At 40.7% G+C, this 22,504-nt stretch overlaps 7 protein-coding genes across 7 annotated transcripts; 4 read left to right on the top strand and 3 right to left on the bottom strand.

The window, feature by feature from the left end:
- Positions 1-1,196: 1,196 nt before the first annotated feature.
- On the top strand, positions 1,197-2,285 carry K441DRAFT_660518 (uncharacterized protein; the record flags this gene model as incomplete). Its single annotated transcript, XM_067648715.1, has 1 exon — positions 1,197-2,285. A coding segment is annotated over one exon (168 nt), but the record flags the coding sequence as incomplete, so codon positions are not given.
- K441DRAFT_660521 (uncharacterized protein) lies at positions 1,279-2,008 on the top strand. The gene has a single exon (XM_067648716.1). The coding sequence runs from the start codon at positions 1,339-1,341 to the stop codon at positions 1,621-1,623; it is 285 nt and encodes a 94-aa protein (XP_067503711.1). The 5' UTR covers positions 1,279-1,338; the 3' UTR covers positions 1,624-2,008.
- Positions 2,286-14,026: 11,741 nt separating the features above from the next.
- Positions 14,027-14,206, top strand: K441DRAFT_721459 (uncharacterized protein; the record flags this gene model as incomplete). Its single annotated transcript, XM_067654060.1, has 1 exon — positions 14,027-14,206. A coding segment is annotated over one exon (180 nt), but the record flags the coding sequence as incomplete, so codon positions are not given.
- A 1,838-nt stretch (positions 14,207-16,044) lies between these two features.
- On the top strand, positions 16,045-16,425 carry K441DRAFT_562430 (uncharacterized protein; the record flags this gene model as incomplete). Its single annotated transcript, XM_067643559.1, has 1 exon — positions 16,045-16,425. A coding segment is annotated over one exon (381 nt), but the record flags the coding sequence as incomplete, so codon positions are not given.
- Positions 16,280-18,470, bottom strand: K441DRAFT_660516 (cytochrome P450 monooxygenase-like protein). The gene is made up of 2 exons (XM_067648714.1): positions 17,155-18,470; positions 16,280-17,107 (listed from the first exon to the last, which is right to left on the bottom strand). The coding sequence occupies exons 1-2, from the start codon at positions 18,241-18,243 to the stop codon at positions 16,652-16,654; spliced, it is 1,545 nt and encodes a 514-aa protein (XP_067503707.1). The 5' UTR covers positions 18,244-18,470; the 3' UTR covers positions 16,280-16,651.
- K441DRAFT_660514 (uncharacterized protein) lies at positions 18,450-19,238 on the bottom strand. The gene has a single exon (XM_067648713.1). It carries the CDS (start codon positions 18,765-18,767, stop codon positions 18,567-18,569), a length of 201 nt encoding a protein of 66 aa, XP_067503706.1. The 5' UTR covers positions 18,768-19,238; the 3' UTR covers positions 18,450-18,566.
- A 671-nt stretch (positions 19,239-19,909) lies between these two features.
- On the bottom strand, positions 19,910-21,536 carry K441DRAFT_660512 (MFS monocarboxylate transporter-like protein). The gene has a single exon (XM_067648712.1). The coding sequence runs from the start codon at positions 21,410-21,412 to the stop codon at positions 20,102-20,104; it is 1,311 nt and encodes a 436-aa protein (XP_067503705.1). The 5' UTR covers positions 21,413-21,536; the 3' UTR covers positions 19,910-20,101.
- Between the last annotated feature and the right edge of the window lie 968 nt (positions 21,537-22,504).

Genomic DNA, 22,504 nt, shown 5'->3' with positions numbered 1-22,504 from the left:
AGCTCTTACCCTAGTTAGCAACTAGATAATACTTATTAATTATAACTAAGAAAATATATAAGCGAAAAGCAGGCTAAGTAAGGATATAGTAGAACCGTTTACTTAATAGTAACTCTGGCGATACTAGAATATATGTAAACTAACCCACCTTAATATATTTTAGGATATCCGTATACGCTTTTATCACCTCCGCATATATAAATACGGGATTTACTCCTAGAATGGCCTATATCTTTAACAGCTGCTCCTCTCTAATTGCGTTTAAAGGTAATATAATAATAGTAACAGAAGCTCGAATTAGTAATAGAATCGCCTATATTATTATACTCTTACCCTATAATGTCTTTACCACTAGGAACAAGTCCCTCCGCCTATATATTACCCGTCTTAATACCTTAATTTAACTAGGTCATCCGCTATACGGATATAGAAGCTTAATAGCTCTATCTATTAAGCTTAACTATTTATCTTTACTTGCCTCCTGTAAGGCCAGAAGCCTATCTTATATATCCTATAACTGCCTCTCTACTAGGGATATAAGATCTTCCTATAAACGATTATCTAGCTCCTATAAGCTCTACGAGACCTCCTAGCGTTCTTATTTAACTATAGTCTTCCAACCCTAACAGCTAGTGCTTTTCTTCTAAGCTATAGTGGGTTTTCTATGCGGATATAACGCCTAGTAGTAGTGGAGGCACTCTAGGCTAAGGGAGGATGTTTTTAAAAAAGGACCTAACTATAGCACCTACTAAGTGTTACAATGGCTTTAAGTAGTAGATGTCTATATATCTATATAGTTTTATCTATATTAGCAGACTATTCAATAAGATACAATATATGCTTATGCTTTTAACAACGCGTTTTTTAACTTTAATAAAATTAATATTAAGACTAAGTAATAGCCGTATTATAAAATTCGTACCATTTAGAAGCCCTAGTTCTTAAAAATATTGTATTAACTTTTGGTAATAATAACGCGTTATATGAATGAATGAATTAGATATCCGCAATATCCGTTTTGCGGATTTTGCTTATGCTTTTAACAAAACTCGCCAAAGCCTCTCAGACGTGATTTTGCAATTCGGAAGACGGCGTAGGTTATTCCGATGCTAGCTAAAAAATCGCGTCTGAGCTCGCTGAGGTAAGTCCGCATGCAATCTATATAGACATCAACCGCATCTACTGCATCACGAATCAATCAATATTCATCGTCTGCGTCATCTCTATCATCAATAAGACCCTCAAGATAGCTCCGCTGTGACCCCATGACCTTGTAATTCCAACAGGTTATGAGCCCGGGTAGCAACACCTCTCCTGACTCGAAAATCGACCCCCAAAATGACCTCCTCTACCTCAACCTCAACGACACCTACGTACGATCACAAGGCCGGTAAAATCGTCATTTTCAATGGAGACAACTTTGCAGACTGGGAGCGTACCTGCGAGGCAGCCCTAATTATGGCAGAAGGATGGGATTTCGTCACTGGTACAGAAGACCCAGCTCGAGTTAATTTAGCTGATGGGAGAAGAAGACGAGGGGAAGCAAATAAGATTATCTACAATTCGATAGGAGACAACCGTCAGGAAGAGATGCGTGCGATAATGAAGGCGTACGATATTTAGGGAATATGGGAAGGAATGAAGAAGTTCAATAAGGCTAATGACGAGGTCTACATCTCTAGACTTCGCAGGGAGTTCTATAGCACTATATTTGACCCTACGAAGATGCGAATTATTGAGTTCCTTTATATACTAAATCGATTTAAGATTAATCTAGCCTTAACATCTTAAGCACTTACTAACAACGATATTAAAGAGCAACTCCTCCTAGCCCTACCAAGCGATGTTACGTGGCAGAATGCGAAGACCTGGTGTCTACGAGACAAACGAGACCTCAAGAGTTGCATTACCCTTCTTCAGGAGTATAAGACTGCTCGCCCTATATAGGTACAAAATGCAGTACTTGTACAAGAAAGGAAAGACGAACCTAGGGGGAGAAGGGGAAACCGAGGTCGAATAAGGAGCAGAGGCCGTGCTAGTAGATTCGATTATTCCTCATCACGTCATAGCTCGTCGTCTCGAGTAAGCAAGAGCTATAGCTATAGCAAGGAGCCAAGGCCACCAGAGAAAGACAAGTGCAGAGTATACTATTAGGAAGGCCACTACCAGGAAAACTGTCCCCTCCTTAAACAATTCCGCTTTAATAACGCTAAGAAGAAAGATTAAGGTGCTTTTAAGGCAGAGGAAGTAGGGAATATAGCAATAGCTAAGGAAGAATTCGACAGCGATTTAATCTACCCCTGACCCTAAACGTGCTATACTTATAACGAGTATAGGCTCCCTTATAGAGCACGTTAGGTGTATACTATAAGCTAAGCTACGAGACATGGTAACCGAGTAGGCCGCTTAGATTAAGTGGGAAGCCTAGGTTAAAATTAAGCGGGACGCTTAAATTAAGGTCAAGCGGGACGCTTAAATTAAGCTGCGACCCAACCTATACCTCCCCCTACTACCTTAAACGCCGACAGAGACTCTAGTTATGAGAACTACAAGTAGGCAAGACAGTAACTAAGTGGGCCGCTTAAGTTAAGTGGGAAGCCTAGGTTAAGACTAAGTGCCGACAAAGACTTTAGTAGCGGGAACTATAAGTAGGCTAGATAGTGACCGAGTGGGCCGCTTAAATTGAGTGGGAAGCCCAGGTTAAGACTAAGTAGGCCGCTTAAGTTAAGTAGGAAGCCCAGGTCAAGATTAAGTGGGACACTTAAATCTTTAAGGTAATGCTAAGGGTGGGACGCCTATATAAGAGAATGCATACCTATACTATTATAAGGGGGAGAGTACTAGAAGGAAGGTTGTTACTCCCGAGTAAGCTAGTTCTAAAGTATAAGTATAACGCTAAGGGAGAAGTAATTCGCAAGAAGGCAAGACTGTACATCTGGGGAGATAAGCAGACCCCCAATATCGACTATTTTAAGACATTTGCGTCAGTTATATAATACGACACCTTTAGGTTCTTAATGGCAAAGGTAGCAGTAGAAGACCTTAAGCTTAACCATATTAACGTTAAAACTGCATTTTTAAACCCGCCGTTATAAGAATAGATCTATATATAGATTCCTAACCTATTAAAAGACTTTAAACCTAACCTTAAGGGGGTAAGAGACGTCTACTTAAAGCTAAATAAGTTATTGTACGGCCTAAAGCAGGCACTAAGAGAATGGTTTTAGATAGTTAAGAAGTTCTTTAATAGTATAGGTTTAAAATCAGCTGAAGCTAACCCTAATCTCTTTATTATAACAGAACCTTATAGCAAGAACTACGGTGGGCTCGTTATTAGGCTAGGTGTGTAGGAAATGCAAGTATAAAAGTCAACAACGTAATAATAACTGGTGGAGTGGTTGCCTAATAGATTAACTCTAATTATATTCTAAGAATTACTATAAGGAAGGAACTATCTAGGTAGGGACTAAGGGTCCTTAAATACACAACCGTACTCCTATAAAATCCTTCTTATATATAATATACGTCTTATACATAAGGTACGTAAGTTCCTCTTATTCCTCTCGTTTAATACGTAGCACATTATATAACCTCGGTTACCATTCCTTATTATATAGTTCTATCGGCTCCATTCCGGACTATACCTAAATTAACTAACTAGCTTCTTCCGTCTCTTCTCTAAGTAGTTATAATACTGTATTTAAAGCGTCCGTAACACTATTTCCCTCCTCTTTATCTTTATCCTTAAAGATTCAAAATATCTTTAAGTTGTTTACTAGAGGTATAATATTTATTTAATTAATTTAGTTAATATTATTGCTTATTATACCTAAAGCAATTTCTTCTTTACACGCCCAACGTTATGCTCGCACTGTCGCTACAATATTGTCTCTTGGTAAGATTATACCGTCTCTATATTCTTGTTATTTAAAAGAGGGGTTAGTTTATGTTATATTAGCGAACCCATCTTCACAATAACTATCTTCTTATTTGGAGTGTACTAAAGCAAATATTTATTCGTCCTGTAACGTTTACTCTACTTCTAATACTAAATATACGCGACCTATTACTCTTAATAGTTATCTAGTTCCCTAATTAATTTATCTTAGGGTCTTATATTTAATTTACTACTATAAAGCTTAATAGTAAACTGTTGTAAGCCCTTACTAAGTTAGAATATTCCCGTAACGCGGAATAGAAGGCCCTAGATACTCGGATTGCGGCATTTACTTATCTGCTTTATCTTAAGAAGGTTCGTAAAAAGGTTTATTTTAAGAAGTAGAAACTTATAAAATAAGGTTTATAGGAACTAGGCAATAAAAGAATAAATTTTCCTCTAATAGAGAAGGAAATAGATCTAAGTAGTTCAGCAACTGCTCTTCTTAGGTCCCCCTTAGGTGACTCGTTCTTTAGCGATCCTTTTTTATTAATACTGCCTAACCTAATCTCTTCCGATACTTCTATACCTTTCCTATAGCGTTCTTTAAATTTTCTAGTAGCTCCTAAGTAGTCTTAGTATAGCCTATCCACTTAACCTTATACTATATTTCGTCGTTAATGTCCTTATAATTAACGATCTTTAAAACTTACTATTTATCTTCTTCTTATCCTCTATACGTGTCTGCTTTATAGACCAGTGGCTTAATATTCCTATATACTAGCTCTAGTATTGCGATATGCTATATAGGGTAGATCTTTATTTTAGCTAGTAGGTTTAACTTAAATATAACTAGTGAAATTCTCTATATAATTTTAAAAGGTCCTAGTCTAACATAGTCTAATTTCTTACTTAGTCGTTAACTCTTGAAATTTTTATATAGTAACTACACTTTATCTCCCTCCTTAAGATCTAGTCCCTTAGATCTCTTAGCATTATAGTACTTTTTTATTTTCTCTTATACTTTCTTTGCTAATTCTATAAGGTCTATATAAAGATTTATTAACATCTTCATTCTCTTTTTAGCTGTACTACTCGTTTTCTTTACTTGCCGTAGTAACAACGATATTTTTAGCTCGTATCCGTAATTTACCTTAAATAGTAATGTGCCTGTTCCTTCTTAAGGTATTATATTATATGCGAACTATATAACTAGTAATAGTAATACCCAATTATTCTATATATAATTAATATAATATCTTAGATACTGCTCTAGTGTCTAATTTAATCTTTCTATTTAACCGTCTGTCTACAGATAATATACGGTAAAAGTTGCTGCTTAAACTCCTTGCTCTGCTAAAAATACTTCCTAGAATACTGCTACGAATCTTAAATCTCTATCTAATATAATTTTACTTAGTGCTCTATGTCTTATAAATACTTCTTTAACGTAGATTCTAGCGACATCTTCCGCTGAGATTTCTTCTATATATGCTATAAAGTATCCCTACTTTATAAGCTTATCTACTATTACTAAGATCGCGTTATAATCTTATCTAGTAATAGGATCTTTTAATTTTAGCAACTTAATAATAAAGTCCTATAATATAACCTCCTATGGTCTCTCTAGTATTTTAATAGGTTGTAGCCCTCTATATAGCTTATGCCTTATCAGTTTATTTCTTTAGTAATCTAGATATTCCTTTATAACCTTTCTGGCTATCCTCTAGATTCCATTAATAATATACTCCTTTTAAAGTCTTAACACTAAGCCTATAGCTCCATTATGTCCTTAGGTTAATCCCTTATAGAAGTCCTCTATAAACTGCTCTACTATGCTTTTTAGGATATACTTTACTTCTCAATTTTCGTATATATCCGTCTATAGATCTTCTAGCTATATTTCTAGAATTCTTTATACCTAAAAGCTTTCTAGTGTTTTATAGACTTTCTCTAGTTTATTATCTTTTTAAGTTGCTGTAATTTTCGGATAATTGTACCTAATTAATCTATCTATATCTTTTCGTAATAAAGCCCCTAATGGCTTTTCCTTATTTTATAGTTTAGCTTTATAGCTTAGAGCATCTACCCTTGTATTGTCTATACCCTTAGTATACTAAATCTTAAAATAGTATTCTATAAGCATCTCTACCCATCTAACCTGTCTTTAGTTAAGTTCCTTTATTATTAGAAATCTTATTAGGTTCTTATAATCCGTCTTAACTATAAATGGTTTCTCTATACCTTATAAGAATGCTCTCTATTCCTTTAATGCTGTAACTATACCTAACAACCCCTTGTTATAAATATTATAGTTTAACTCTAGTGGTATTATCCTCCGACTATAATATGCCACTAGGTGCTATCTATTTTAATGCCTTTATATAAAGCACGCCCCTAGTATATAGTCTAATGCATCTATTTCTATAACCGTCTCTAGTCCTAGTTAATAGATCTTAAGAACTGGCTCCTAGGTAAATAACTCTTTAACTTTTTTAAAGAGTTCTCTTTACTCTTCCCCCTATGCCTATAGTTCTTCTTTCTTTATTAACCGCGTAAATAGCTTAATATCCTTTAACTACTGCGCTATAAACCTTCTGTAGTAATTATAAAACCCTAGGAACAATCTTAACTATATAACGTTCTCTAGTTCCTACTAATTTACTATAGCCTTAATCCTTTTTAGATCTATGCTAAGTTAGCCTAGTTTAATAATAAATCTAACAAAATCGGTCTTCCTAGTAAAGAACTCGCATTTCTTAATTGCTACTAGCATCTATTCTTCTTATAGTCTCTTTAAGACTTATTTAACGTGTTCCCTATATTCTTCCTTAGTTATTAAGTAGATAATAATATTATCGAGATATACCATAATAAATTCATCTAAGTGTTCCCCTAATACGTTATTAATACGCTTCTGGAACGTTGCTAGTGCGTTTATAAGCCCAAATTATATAACTAATGGTTTATATAGTCCTTTCTTTAACCTAAAGGCTGCCTTTTATTTATTACCTTTCTTAATCCTAATCTAATAGTACGCCTATCTTAGATCTATCTTTATAAAGATTTGCGCATTGCCTATCCTGTCTTAGATTTCGCTAATTAAGGGTAAAGAATACCTATCCTTCCTGGTAATACTGTTTAACTATCTATAGTTAATATACAGCCTTAGTTTACTATTCTTCTTTAGTATAAATAGTACTAGATAACCCGCTAATAACTGCGATAGTCTAATATATCCCTTTTATAGATTTTCCTAGATAAACTCTTTTAACGCTCTACCTTCTTCTTTAGTAAGCTTATAGATTGGAAAAAACTTTAGACTTATTCCTAGTTTTAACTCTATCTTATAGTCCTATACTACATATTTTAATAACTTTTTACTTTCTAGTAACTATAGTTTCTTGCCATACTTATAGTATCTCTTTAATATATAATTTAGTCCTTTTTCTATTTCTTTATAGGTTGCTCTTACTTAGTACCATACTAACTTAGCTTATTATTGCATCTTATAGCGTTAAGTATCTCTAATATTAACCTAACCTATAATCTAATCAATCCTTAGATTATATTCCTATAACTAAGGCATGCCTAATACTGCCTTGTCCTATCCTAATAGTAGGATATTAAAAGATATCTTAATTTATCTCCCTTTAATAGTTATTTAAATAGGTCCTATTTTAAGATTAATAATCCCTCCTCTATAGGTTATTAGATCTTCTAAAATTATAACTAATAGGTAAGGTTACTCCTTTTATCTATAAGGTAGCCCTATTCTCTTAACTGCTACTAGTAAGATATAGTTTTGCGTTACTCCACTATCTATTAGCACTTTAAACTGCTAATCTTACTAACTAACTTATAAATTTAGATATTATCCTTAAATTCCTTTAAGGGTCTAAGGCTTTACTACTAGCTCCCTCTGGTCCTATAGGCCTCTACTTTTCCTAACTATTGGCTACTTAATCCTAGTGTATTTAGCTCGCTCTTTAGCTAATACCTAGTTCGCTTTTTATCTTTAATATACTATAAACACGTGTTTTTTAAGCATTTTTACTACTATTGTCTATCTAAGCATTCTTCCGTAAGGAATCTTCCTAGTTAAAGTACTAAACTTCCTTTCTCTTAGACCTCTGCTAGATACCATCTATATATATATTTAGCATTCCTATACTATTGCTCGTCCGTCATCCAGTACATCCTTATAGGGTATTTCCGATTCTTTTCCTTTAGATTCTTATATATTTCGTATATATCGTCCACACACGCAATCCATAATAACGTATAGTGTGCTAGGTGCTTTAGGTTAACTCTTAGCTCGTCTTTATCCTTAAGTTTAAACCTTTATTATGCTAATCTAAACGTTATAACTTTATTTATAGGTACTAAGATACGTTTCTTACTTCTCCAATCCTCTAAATATTCCTCTAGATCCTTTAACGTTATAATTAAGGCTCCTTTAATATGCGTTATAGCCTTCTCTATAATTAGGTGGTCCTAAATAACTTTTTTATCTAACTATATATAGAAATCTTCCCACTTATTATTATACCTTTGCCTATACCACTTTTAGTATAGCTGCTAAAGTGTATACGGTTTATCCATAAGGAAGTATCTTCTTATTACTATATTATAACAGCCCTTTATATGTCGTTCCTTAAACCTAATTAGAATCCCTAGATCTTCTTTATCTTCTAGTTTAGTAAGCCACTTAGCTCTTAGTATGCCTACTCTTAGCCTATTAGTAATTCTTTATACTAGTGCTCTGTCCTTTATACGTCCTAATATGCTAAATCTCTTATCTAGTTTCTGTTCTTGCTATGCGATAATTCTTTACCTAAACTCTTTTATAGTTTCTTTTAGTTTGCGCCTTACGCTCTAATCCTTAAAGTCGTCTTACTTCTTAATCCTAGTATTAACTTTTTAATCTTTAGTCTAAACACTTCGTTTAACTAGTAAATTCTCTAGGTCTATATATTTGTCTCCTAGTCTAATTACTGTTTATACCGCAGATTCTCTAATCTATAAAGAAGCTCCTTGCCTCTTGTTTATAGGTGTCCTAATTTATACCCCAAATTCTTAACCCCTTAGGTTTTTTAATCCCGAGCTTGCTTCTAACTTAAGCTTAGCCCCTACCTTAGTCTAACTAGGCTTAACTAATGTCCTCGTCTCGTCTTAAGAGTCCTAGATCTCACTTATCTTGTCTTAAAAATCTTATACTATTGGGAATTCTTATCCCAAGCTCATTCGTATATCTTTAAACTAAGCCACTACTCTACTCTATCGGTTTTTATTCATTATAGGTCCTTAAGCTTGCCTTATCTTGTTTTAAGAATCTTAGTTATCTCTTATCTCATTTTAAGAATCTTAAATCTTACTTATCTCGTCTTAAGAATCTTGTGCCTATAGGAACTTCTATCCCAAGCTTATTCGTATGTCTTTAAACTAAGCTACTACTCTGCTCCATTAGTTATTGTCCGTTATAGGTCCTTAAGCTTGCCTTATCTTGTCTTAAGAATCTTAGTTATCTCTTATCTTATCTTAAGAATCTTAAGCCTTTGGCCTTTTGCCTTTATTAAGTGCTAAAGTAGTTTGCTATTTTATTTCTCTTACGTCTTACAAAGCGATAAACATCGTATTTAGTGGGGTTTCGATCCCTACTAATATTCCCTATTCTATAGTGGAATTATTCTCTACCTCTAGTATAACATCTTTAAGGTCTACTCGCTCCTAGTAAGCGGCCCTTATTACCTCATTGTTACGGAATGTTTTGCCTAGGTTAAATTTATTATCCTTAATATCCAATCTACGAACTAGTTTATTAGTTCCTCTATATCCTATAGGTACTAGCTCTTATAGCTAATAGCTTACGCCATACTTAGCGTCCTTATAAATTTAGTATACGTTGTTATAACAAAACGCAAAACTTCTAATTAAACATTCTTTTGTTCCTTATAGCATATTATCGTCCCTCTATACATATATATCATCTACTAGTCTTATACCCTTTACTATATAGTAACTCTACCCACTTCTATAGTCTCTAATATAATAACCCTATTTTCCGCAATTTATATAAGCTCCTTCTTTAAACCATTTCTCTTATTATAGAGTCCGCCTAAATGTCTTCTGCTATTAAGATCCCTAATTTAGCCTCTGCTCCTTAGACCTTTAATTACTTAATCCTTATCCTCTAGGTTTTTATAGTTTGCTCCATCTCTTATAGGCTTCTTTAGTACCACTTAGGTCTATTAGCTCTACGCTATACTATATTTTCTAACTTGGCTTCTATTATTATATACTCTACGCCTTATATAACTATAGAACTCTATCCTAGCCTTTCTTAGCCTATTCCCTTTAGTAGATCTAATTATTAATCTTAATCGCCTAATCTATTAGNTCNNTTAGGGTNTCCGNATCTTCNATTAGNATAATNNNNTCNTANACTTTAGCCTTAAGTCCNTNNTTNTACTNTNCNATAAGCGCCCTATTATTCCACTCTACTTATATTGCTAGTGTCTAGAACTATATTATATACTTAATTGCTAAAGTTTGTTACATAAGGTTCTAGAGTTTTCTTTTTACTATAGTTATTTCTTCTAGGTCTCTAAATATCTACATAAGTCATTCTATAAATCCTTCCCAACTTAAGAATATAAATCGCATGTCTTAGTTAGTGGTCGTCATTCTATTTGCCTATATCTCCGTAAGGTAAGGTTTAAACCACTTAAGTGCTTTTCCTAATAAGAATAGTCCTATATAGGCTATCCAATCCACAGGTATAGGTAACTTTACTCCCTCCTGTAAGACCTTAAAATATATCTATATAAGGAATCCTTTAAGCTTTAACCTCTCTCCTATAAATCTCTTAATTAATAGTAGCTTAATCTTTACTACTCCTATCCTATTAAGTCTTTCTTCTAACACTATATTATTAGCTATTAGCTAGTTAACTATTTCCTATAGCTGTCTAACCGTTATAGGTTGCTATAAGTTAGTATCTACCATACTAGTATTACCTCCTATCCTTAAAGTAGTTGCTGCCATTAATAGCGTCGTAGTAGCTACTTTTAGTAGCATATTATTTAACTTCTTATATTAATACTATAACTAGGTAGTAATTATATAACAGAACCTTATAGCAAGAACTACAGTAGGCTCGTTATTAGGCTAGGTATATAGGAAATGCAAGTATAAAAGTCAACAACGTAATAATAACTGGTGGAGTAGTTGCCTAATAGATTAACTCTAATTATATTCTAAGAATTACTATAAAGAAGGAACTATCTAGGTAGAGACTAAGGGTCCTTAAATACACAACCGTACTCCTATGAAATCCTTCTTATACATAATGTACGTCTTATACGTAAGGTACGTGAGTTCCTCTCATTCCTCTCGTTTAATACGTAGCACATCATATAACCTTAGTTACTATTCCTCGTCACATAGTTCTATCGGCTCTATTCCAAACCATGCCTAAATTAACCAACTAGCTTCTTCCGTCTCTTCTCCAAGTAGTCGTAACACCGTACTTAAAGCGTCCGTAACATTTATAGGAAATAAAGTATATATCTTGTTATTTGTTAACAATAGGGGTGGTAATAATTAGTTAGTTAGTTACATTAATTATAATTATTATATAATCATAACTAATATAATTAGAATTAAGGTCTTAATTATATTATATTAATATAATTATATAATCACCTAGGGTAAGAAGGGGAGGAAGTAGTGATAGAACTTGGGTAGTGAGCGGTAGTTTAGTTAATTTGGCGATTATTAGTAGATGTGCTGCGGTACTTCTAAAACGCGAAATAGGTACTAGAATACATATAAATAAAAGCCGTGCGCGCCCCCGTTAAGGTACCTAGCTATAGGCCCGTATTCTATTGTCCCTTATTGTTAATACTACCCTCTATTACTACTACTACCCTCTATTACTATTACCACCCTCCCTTAAACCTTACTAATGATGCCTTCCTTACCCCCTAATTGCACCCGTGTCTAAAAGCGTAAATATTAAGAAGAAGAAGACGACGCGGGTTCTAGCCTTAGTGAGTATGATTTGCGCGAGTTTGACGATATAACGCTTGCGCGTAACGATCCTTACTACTAAGTTAGTATACCAGAAGAAAAGCGTAAGAAGCCACGCGAGGATAAGGAGCTCTGGTTCTATGCCCTTGAGAAGCCTCCTAAGGGCCTGCTAGAACGAGGGAATTTAAACTAAGAACTCTTTTATTGCAAAAGATGTACCCTAAAAGCCTTTAGCAGCGCTACTTATTTTTGACGTTATTTAAAAGGCCGGTATGGAATTTACGTCGAATTAAGGCGCTTAGAAGTTGATATTAAAGCTAAAGCTATACTTAGAGCTCTATTTAAGAAATAGGCGGAGTAATAGGCTAAAGAACTAGACCTAAAGGTTATAAAGATTCTTAAAGAACTCGTCGATAAATGCGCCTTTTTTAACGCCCTCTGCTACCTTATTATTACCCGAAATCTCCCTTATCTAATTATTAAATGGCTAGAGTTTAGGGCCTTTCTATATATCTGCAACTACACGCTTACTAGTAAAGGAGGCCTTCTTTATAAATTACGCAGATTGATGCCTCTTCTTATTGGTAAGACGTTCGTTGTATATAAAGAGATGATTAAAGGAAAGCTTAAAAAGGCCTTATTAAAGCTGCACTTTACTACTAACTGCTGGACATCTCTAAATAAAACAGCCTACTAAGCTATTACTGTTTATTTTGTGGACGAATTTGGCTAGATGTTAAAGGCTATACTAGCTCTAAGAGAGTATAAGGAGGAACACGGTGGTGAGTAGTAGGTAGAGGTGCTACTTAAAGTGATTGATGAGTATAAGATTGAAGAGAGTTAAATTGGCTATATTACTGGTAAGCTTTAATTAAGCGCCTCTACCTTTACTTAATCCTCTACTAACTCTACTATATAAAGGTGATAATTACGGCAGTAATGATAAACTCTGCCGGTTTATTTAAAAACGCTTTAAAAAATGGGACGCCGTTTAGCACCGAATTTAATGTATCGGCCATATTATTAATCTTGCTGTATAAGCCTTCCTATTCTACAAAGACAAAAAAGCTGTTAAGGTTGCGATTTAGGCAGTAGAGGAACTCTAGCGTAAGGAGGAACGCCTTAATATTTATTTGGAATATGAGTATAATTAGAATAAGGCTACGCAGGCTAAATGGCGAGAGATTGGAGCGCTTGGAAAGATATATAATATTGCCGTCTGGTTAAGAAGTTTAACTGAGCGCTATTAAGCCTTCCTAAAGCTCGTAAAGAAGATGCTTAAACGCGATAACGATACTAGATGGAATTCGTGGCTTGTTATGCTGGAGTTAGCGATTAACCTTAAAAACTAAATTTGAGTCTTTATTGATAAGAATTACAAGCTTATATTAAAGAATAACCTTAATTCTAATAAATGGGAGACTATCCGCGAGATAATTAATATACTATAGCCTTTTTAAGACACGACGAAGGCTTTAGAAGGTAATAAGACAACGCTTAATAAGGTTTTTTAAAGTATGGATTTCCTTATTAACCACGTTAAAAATATGTAGGAAGAACACGCCGCCAATTAGAACCTTTTAGCGTCTCTTTTAACGATGTGGTTTGCCTTTAATAAGTACTACTAGCTAACTAATAAGACTCCTGCGTATGCTGCGGCGCTGCTCTTTAACCCTACTTATTAAAGACAGTACTTTAATGATTACTGGTAGTATCTGGAGCGGCGCTTAGAAGGGATAATTAAATGAGCAATTAATGCTGCACGAAAGCTATAGCAGAAGGAGTATAAATTTAAGCCTATTAATGGTGAGATGACGTAGCAGAAGGACCTAGATCTTATTAAGAACTTGTATCTACGCTATAAGTATATTTAGGAACTTAAACGAGCATCTTTTGATGATGAATTTGAGCGCTTTATTGATGTAAGCACTATCCTAGTATTTATAATATTGCTAATATTTGGTTTTAATTTTATAGGCAACGCCTCTGTAATTAATTGCTAATACCTCCCTTAGCTGGTGGCTCGAACCGTCTTAACGAAGCCTCTATCTACGTCTCTTACGTATGGCCATTAATATCCTCTCTATACTAGCCATATTAGCTGAGTCCGAATAAGTCTTTTTAGGCGCATGTTGTACAATCTTATGGGAGCGTTTAAGCCTTGGAGTAACGGTGGTAGAACAAACGGAGTGCTTAAAGAGCTGGATTTGGGAGGTAGTTAAATTAGGAGGCTTTACAACGGCAGATATCGCGCTTAATATGGAGGCTATTGAAAAAGGGCTTGATCAGGTATAGGATAATAATTTGGGCAATAATAAGGCAGTAGATGAGGATTTGGAGTACGAATAAACTCTAGAAAGCTATCGCCGACTTTCTAATGCGGGAATTAGGCAGGCACGCGGCATTAAGTATTTTGGTGAGACTTCCGAGGCCCCTACTACACCAAAAATCTCACTAACTTCTATATTAGGTAATTAAGGTATAATTATATAATTAATATAATCAATCAAAATCAGGGTCGGTGATTATATGATAATCAGAATCAGGTCGATGATTATAATTATTTGATTATTGCCAGGCCTGGTTAACGATATGCTGATTGTAGGAAAGCGCTAAGACCTTAATATTACGAAGATAAGAATTCTAAGAGAATGGAGATGCAAAGACCTAGGCCCTGTAGAGGTATTTATAGGCTTCCAAATTAATTGAGATCGTACAAATCGAACCCTTAAACTATATTAGATGATGTATACTAAGAAGCTACTTGAACGGCTGAAAATAGACAACTGTAATCCGGTTAAGCTACTAATACCAACAGGTACTGTTCTAAAGCCTAATATTAAAAGTCTCCTTAAGTATAACGATGCGACGGTGTACCGATAGATCATTGGCTCTACGATCTACCTGTCAAACTACACACGTCCTGATATTAGCTATGCTGTTGGTTAGCTAGCCAGGTTTATGGCAGCACTAGGAGAATTGCATTACCGCTTAAGCGAGCAGCTACTACGATATCTAAACGGCACTCTTAAAATTGGAATTACCTACTTAAATTAAAAGATCCACCTTACCTTATGCAAGCTTACGTTAACTAACTTACCTACTAGCTACAGTATCTTTACTAACGCCACGTGGGGAATAGAACACGATCGGATATTATTCTAAGGTATAGCAGTCATACGCTATGGGGGAGTCGTAATTTAGATGGCTCAAAGGCAGAAGTTAACGGCCTTAAGTTCAATGGAAGTAGAGATTATGGCAGCGTCAGAAGGAGCAAGGTCAGCAGTATGGCTTAAAAAGCTAACGAGAGATCTGGGGGAGAGAGACGACGACGACGACAACCCTTTTATCCCTACGCTCTACTATGACAATAAGGGTACGGTCAACCTTTCGTACGACACGAAACACCACCAGAAAGCTAAGCATATCGAGACTCGATACCTCTTCGTACGAAACGACATGGTCCAGCGAGATCGTCTCGAAGTGGTACATATACCAGGTAAAGATCAACCTGGAGATATGCTCACGAAACAGCTACCGATCGACCAATTTACGAAGCACTGTGTAACGCTAGGAATCGGTAACTGACGGAGACGGTAACGGACGGAGACGGAGCAAGTGACAGAGGTTTTTCGCCTACTATAGGTTTTCCCTCCGTACGTAGGCCAAATGGCGCTTGCAAGGTACTTGGGAATAGCTTCATAATTGCCTATTTAGGAAACAGACGAGCAGACGAGAAGAGCGTCGTCAGCATGGGGGAGTGTCAGAATTAAGCGAGAGGTGCTGACTAAGCTCTGGACACATTGCGAGGACGAAGTCCGCATGCAATCTATATAGACATCAACCGCATCTACTGCATCACGAATCAATCAATATTCATCGTCTGCGTCATCTCTATCATCAATAAGACCCTCAAGATAGCTCCGCTGTGACCCCATGACCTTGTAATTCCAACACCGCAGCACCTACCACTCCGCGCACGAGGTCACCCGCGCAACCATCCGCGCCTAGCGCGTCATCCTCGAAAGGCCGAGCTCTCCGCCGACGAGGCCGCGTACTCGCAGCTCGTCGACCGCGTCGACCTCGCGCTCCTCGCCCTCGCCAAGACGCTCGCCCGGCCGAAGGAGCTCCCCTTCTACGAGGTGCTCGTCTTCGACGCCAAGATCGCCGCGTGCCGCGAGGCGCTGGGCGGGTCGCCGCGCGCCGCCATCGAGCGCGCGCTCTCCCGCCCGCACGACTACCTGGCGTGCGAATGCTGCGACCGGGTGGAGGTGCAGCTAGCCGCGAGCCAGCCGACGACGGCGCTGGTGTATCAGCTATATCTGGAGAGCGGCGCGGTGGTCAATGTGCAGGACATGTGGAATTCGTTCCAGGCCGTTATGGAGGAGCAGGAAGAGAACGAGCTGCTAGCGCTGTTCTATCGCGCACTAGCGAAGCTAAAGTACCTAGGTATGATTAAGAATAGCCGCAAAAGGGCGGATGATCTGAGGAAGCTGATGTGGAAAGGGTTGTAAAGACTATATCAAACTAGACAGCTTCTACCTCATCTAGAGGCATTTGCAATACAGCCTCAGAATAGCTGGATATAAAGGCTATGGGAGAAAATCCTAGCTATCAATCTTACACTACCAAGGAGCCCATTCCCCATTGCAGCAGCCAGCCAAGAAGATGCGTGGTACGGCAGTACCCGAGAAACCCAGGAACAGACTCTCAGCCGACATCTCCCAACGACGCCACTCCTTATGTCTCCATGATGCTCTTCTCTGCCCGACTTACGTGAAACTTTGTCGCCTCCAGCGGATTATAGCTTGAGAAGTAATCGTCATACGCCAAGTCCTCGGCCGTCAAATGGTTCCCCTTCAGGTTCGCGAACCGCCGGAACAGCGTCCCGATCACCACGTACAGCTCGCAGTACGCCAGGTTCATGCCGACGCACGCGCGGCTCCCCTTGCCAAAGGGGACGAACGCCCGCTCCAGGCGCTGCGCCTCGCGCGGGTCCGCCCAGCGCTCGGGGTCGAAGGCGGTCGGGCGGGGGAAGTAGTGCTCGTCCTGGTGCAGGATCCAGGAGGACATGGAGACGATGGTGTTGGGGGGGAGGCTGTGGCCGTTGAAGGTGGCGCCACCGGCGGGGACGACGCGGGGGAGGCGGCCGGGGACGCCGAAGGAGAGGCGGAGGCCTTCTTTGATGACCATGGTCTGGGCACGGTTAGTTGCTGTGGAGAGAGGGGAGGGGGGAGACGAACGAGGTAGGGCAGTTTCTCGAGCGCGGCGTAGGTGAGGTCGGTGTTTGGGTCCGGGAAGGCTTCGCATAGCTCGGCGTGCAGGCGGCGGTAGATGGTCGGGTTTTCGACGACGCAGCGCGTCATGGTGGTCATGGCATTGCCTGTAGTGTCTGCTGCGGCGGTGATGACGGTGTAGGCTTCGTCCTCGAGGTTGTCGACCGCACCCTTGGAGAACCCTTCCTGCGGGTCCATGAGCGCGGAGAAGATGGTCGGACGGGCGTCGTCCTTGACAAGCCCAGCGTCGCGGTTTTCTTTGACTTCGAGCAGCTGCTTGTGGCAGTGGTTCTGCATGTCGCGCACCTGCCCGATTGGCTCGCTGATTAGCTTAATGATGGGCTTCGGGATGGACATGGCAAGCGACTTGAGCCAGGGCCACTGCCGGAAGATCCAGGCGGCAGGACCAATCTTGTGCACAAGGGTGAAGAACTTGAGGCCGAGGTCAGGCTCCTTGAGGAGATCGTAGCAGGCGCCGAAGGCGTAGTCAGTCACGACGTCGGTGGAGACGGCGCGCAGGCCGTGGNGCATGTCGACCTCGCCGCCTGTTTCAAGCGCTTTACTAACCAGGGCGGCGAGAAGCTCGGTCTTCTGATGCACAATGTCCTCCAGCTGGAGTACGACTTTCCGCGAGAAGAATGAATTCAGCCCGCCGCGACGCAAGCGATGAAGCTCGTTGCTAGGAGTCGTGAATGAGGAGTTTGGGTTGCCAAACGCTCCGTAGAAGGTTCCATCCTTGCTAAACTTTGTGCCAACGCGGTTGATCTTGTCATAGTTGTCCGGGTCAGAAAGGTGCACTTCGTCGGGGCCGATGCGAATGACAGGGCCGTATTGCTCATGGAGCTTTTCAATCTTGATGTAGAAGCGGCTACCACCGACGAAACAGTACCATGTTTGATAGAAGAGCGTTGCTGCTGCAAGCCTGGGGCCAGGAACTTTGGCGAGAGGGTGGAAGAAGAGGCGATGGATGACGGCGATTGCATACCACACGATCCAGGAGGCACAGAGCCAGGCGAAGAGAAGGAGAGGGCTAATGTTCGCGAACACTCCCAGCATTTTGGCGTTATACAAAAGCTATTGAGTGAATTTCTTGGATGCTGAGATAGAAGCCTTCTGTTTTAAACAGTGAGGTGAAGGAAAAGAGGGGAGCTGGCTCTGAGCATAGGAAGCACTAGCACCTTTTCGAACCACGAAAAGCCTACCGATCTCGCTTCACGCACCTGGCGAGGCTTCTTCAACGTTTTCTCATGACCTCATTTAAGGCAAATCCCCCCCCCCCAGCCGATCACCAACTCTTGTGAGACGCATATGCCGCACGACAGTGCAAGCGTAGAGCGTAGAACGAGGCATGAAGCCATCACTCACCGCCAGAACAGCCCTTATGGCGACTCGATGATCTCCATCTTGATATCAGGCGTGCTTTTCACGTGTTGTCCACAGCACCGACAGGGGCACGCATCCGTCGCGGCCATCCTGGCTTGGGGTATCCTCTCGACGTGAGCTCGGAGGGCGGCCGTGCAGAGCAAGTCCTCGCGTCGTTTCAACCGTACGCTCAGGGAATAAATGTGGTGCAAGCGCATGACAGCGCAGGGTTTAAAATGAATATTGTGCGATACAATCCAATCTAGACAAGCAAGGAGTCATCCTCTGTTTCCTTTACCGGAGTGTTGTGAAACTTAGGTATTCTTTGACTGAGCAGTCGTATATAGTAGATGTGGCCGTCCAGGGATGTGTTGCGCAAGTGTTAACAAAAGTAGTCATTCACTCCGAAATAAGGCCGTACAAGGGGTCAGACGCCGTCCCTGGTAGTACACTAGCCGAAGAATTCAGCCCAAGGGCTCGCTTATTTTGAAAACATACTAGCAGGGAGGGAGTTTGGTGGTAAATGCGTGGGTGCACATGCAGGACGGGAAGACGAGCATGACTCACTCTGGCGGCAGAGGACAAGGAGAAACCGAACTAGTTTGTGGAGAGGGTCAAGGCTTTTAAGATGGAGGATCATTGAGTAATCTGCTAGTGTCTAGACATAGCTTGATATTTTCAAAAATGCTACTTCCTTGTTTTCTGTATAAAATTTTATCATTTTTTGTCTAAATATGCTCATCTATGTGCAGTGCTTTATTCATATTCAGTATTGATTAACGATTATTGAATATTGGATATTGACGCTCAATATGCAATATCAATACGACATGTTTAATACTGAAAGTTATTGAATATTGACGATTTTTGGAGTTGAGGTAGTAAAAATAAGATATGGATGCCTCGGTAGATGGCTCTGGCCCCTAAGTGATACGTGCGTATTTTAGGTAAACCCATATAAAGTTAAAATACACAAGCATTGAACGTGATTTTACAGAATATCGTATACCATATTGTTAGTTTTTACGCGCCCTATATACACTTAGTCTTTGGCCGCCTTATCTTATTGATATATTATCTATTCTATCTATGTTGGAAGAGGCTGAGCGAGTGTTTTTAGGCGCACGGCGAACGGTCTCATGGGACCGTATTTACTCAGAAGTACGAATATTGAGCGTACGGAGTGCTTGAAGAGTTGGTTGCTCAGTAATATTGCGGCTTCAGGGGGCTTGTGGCGACGAGCGTAGTAGAAGAAGCTCTTGACGTCTTGGCAAATTAAGAAGAACTTAAGGAGCCACTACCAACTACACCAAGCCAAGGATCGTGAAGTTGACGATAGTGGTAAGAGTAGAGGTGAGAGGGCTGCTGTATTCTGGAGCTCTACCAAGGCCTAGAGCCATACGGAGCTTGACTACAACTACATCACTTTCAGTAAACTTCCAATACTAAATTCGGCTTCAATACCAATTCCAATACGGCCTTATATTGATATTGAATACTGATAAATGGCCTGTCTATGCCTATCTACCATCGATTGACTTTTTTTGCGCCCTTAACCCTTTCCCTCCGCCCTCTGCTGCTGCCTCCTTAAAGACCACCACACAAACGCCTGACACCCCGCCCCCGCCATCATGCAGCTCCCAATCAGCACCTGCATTTTCCAAAACTCCCCCGTCGCCAGGTCAATCAGCTTGCTACTCACCGGTGCCCCCAGTACCACTCCTAATGCCGCTGCGGCTGACGCCATCCCCATCCGCGTCCCCACGAGCTCCTTGGACGGACACAGCAGTGGGATGATGGCCGGGTAAAACACCGCCAGCGGCGCCATGAACAAGCCCAGCAGCACGATCCACGCCTCGAAGCCCGGCAGCGAGACCACGGCCGTCCAGGCATAGAGCAGGACGCCCGAGATGAAGGCGAAGCCGAACATTCCACCAGCGACTCCAGCGCGCGGAATGATGAAGACGGCGAGGAGGCGGCCCGGGACGGTGGCGGCGTTGGTGATGACGAGGAGGTAGAAGGACCACGCTGGGGTAGCGCCAAGGCGGAACTCGGCGAAAGTAGGAATGAAGAAGAAAGGGACCCAGTACGCGATCCACATAAAGAAGAGGGCGAGGCAAAAGACACCGAACGCCGGCTCCATCAGCGCGCGGGGCTCGAATAGGGCGCGTGGGGGGCCAGTCTTGTTCTTGACTGGGGTCGCGGCGTGGGGGAGGATGATGGCAAGGGCGACGGCGAGCTCGGCGAAGGTGAGAAAACCGAGGATGCGGGTGGCCCAGGCGAAGCCGACGGTAGGCAGCAGGCGCACGAAGACAATGGGGTAGAGGATGCCGCCGACGGCGGTACCGGAGGTGGCGAAGCAGACGGCCAGGGCGCGCCGCTTGGTGAAGGTCATAGCGACGAGGGCGATGCTCGGGGTGTAGAGGATGCCGGAGCCGATACCGACGCACCAGCCTTGGGCCAGCATGATCTGCCAGTAAGTGGTGCAGAGCGAGAGCATCATGACACCAAAGACGGTGAGAAAGGTGCCGACGTAGAGCAGCGAGCGGATGTGCCCGCGATCGTAGATGGGCCCCGTGATCACGCCGCCCATGATCAGGAGGACGCCCTCGATAGTCCCTACCCAGGCAATGGTGTCTGTAGAGACATCTGGGAGGGTGCGCTCGTAGTAAGACTGGTAGAAGCCGTAGGTGCTGAGCAGGCCCCACGTTGCGGCGTAGACGAGGAAGGCGCCGAGGGCTTGCATCCAGGCGCCGAAGCCCTCGCTTGGGTGCTGAGCATCCAGCTGCTGGGCCATAGTGGAGTTCGAGGCCGCTGGTGGCTGGTCCCTCAATCCATTAGCCTTGTCTTCGACGTTGGACATGATGGTAATGGAATGCGTTTCAATAGAGAGGATAGAATAGCAAGATCTAGGGGTTACTGGCGTAGCTGAGGCGATGGTATGAAAGATAAATGACCGGCAATGAATGTGGCGGCCTATGCAACTGGTGGAGAGGCCACAATGATATTGTTTATGCCACGCAGTCCATCTCAGCGAAACTCGCGCTATAGTCACAGTTTTAGATTCCCCACGGACGCCAGCACTCGTTACAGTCATGTAATGAACGCGCGCGTACAAGTACCACGAACGGGTCGGACGCCCTCCCTGCTAGTATGCCAGCAGAATAATACAGCCCAACCATTTTGCAAGGGCTCACTTACAGTGCCAAGACATTGGTCTGTGCACACGCGAGCCAATACCACACAATCGCAAGATTTGTCACCAAATTCAATCAGTTACTACATTACAATGCAACGCTCGTTTGGCACGGAAATTAGTGGAAATTGAAGGTCTGGAGTAGAGCTTTTAGATATACAAAGAGCTGGAATCCTTAGCGCAGTAGAAGCAGGAGGAGAAGCGGACAGGATCCGGGCAGTAACTCTTGGCAGTAACTTTACCCGAATCTCTTGCCAAGCCTCGTTCTACCAGTGTAAAATCAATGGCTTGGAGCTTGTTTTTAGTGTTGTAGATCTAGATTTTAGAGCCGTAGATCAACCGATTGGCGTAGAGCCGTTGCATTATAGTAAAGCTAAGTCTAAGCAATCTATATCGTGATCCTTGGCATAGTGTTTCACGTGGAAATATTCAATTATAAGATTACAAAAGTCCTTGCAGCGCAGTGGTATAGTAAGTTCTAATTACTTTGATCTGGAGCTAGCCTAATAAGATTTAGGGTTGCTCGGTCACTGCAGGAAAGTCATAATGCTTGGCATGGCGTTGAACTTAGGGTGCCTCTGCCACTGCAGTGCACACCAAATTTCTGATAATTAAGATTTTGGACTGCAGTAGATTAACTGCTTACTAAAATATGGGGTGCCTTTGTCACTATAGTGGCTACTATATTGATCGCGATTGCCAAAAATCCAGTTACCTAAAATCTTATTAGGGAACGTAATCCGACTGCCCCCTACTAAT

The sequence above is a fragment of the Cenococcum geophilum genome (genome assembly GCF_001692895.1).
Source record: "Cenococcum geophilum 1.58 unplaced genomic scaffold K441scaffold_23, whole genome shotgun sequence".
In the NCBI taxonomy this organism is placed as follows: domain Eukaryota; kingdom Fungi; phylum Ascomycota; class Dothideomycetes; order Gloniales; family Gloniaceae; genus Cenococcum; species Cenococcum geophilum.
This window is presented reverse-complemented; position numbering and strand designations above follow the sequence as displayed.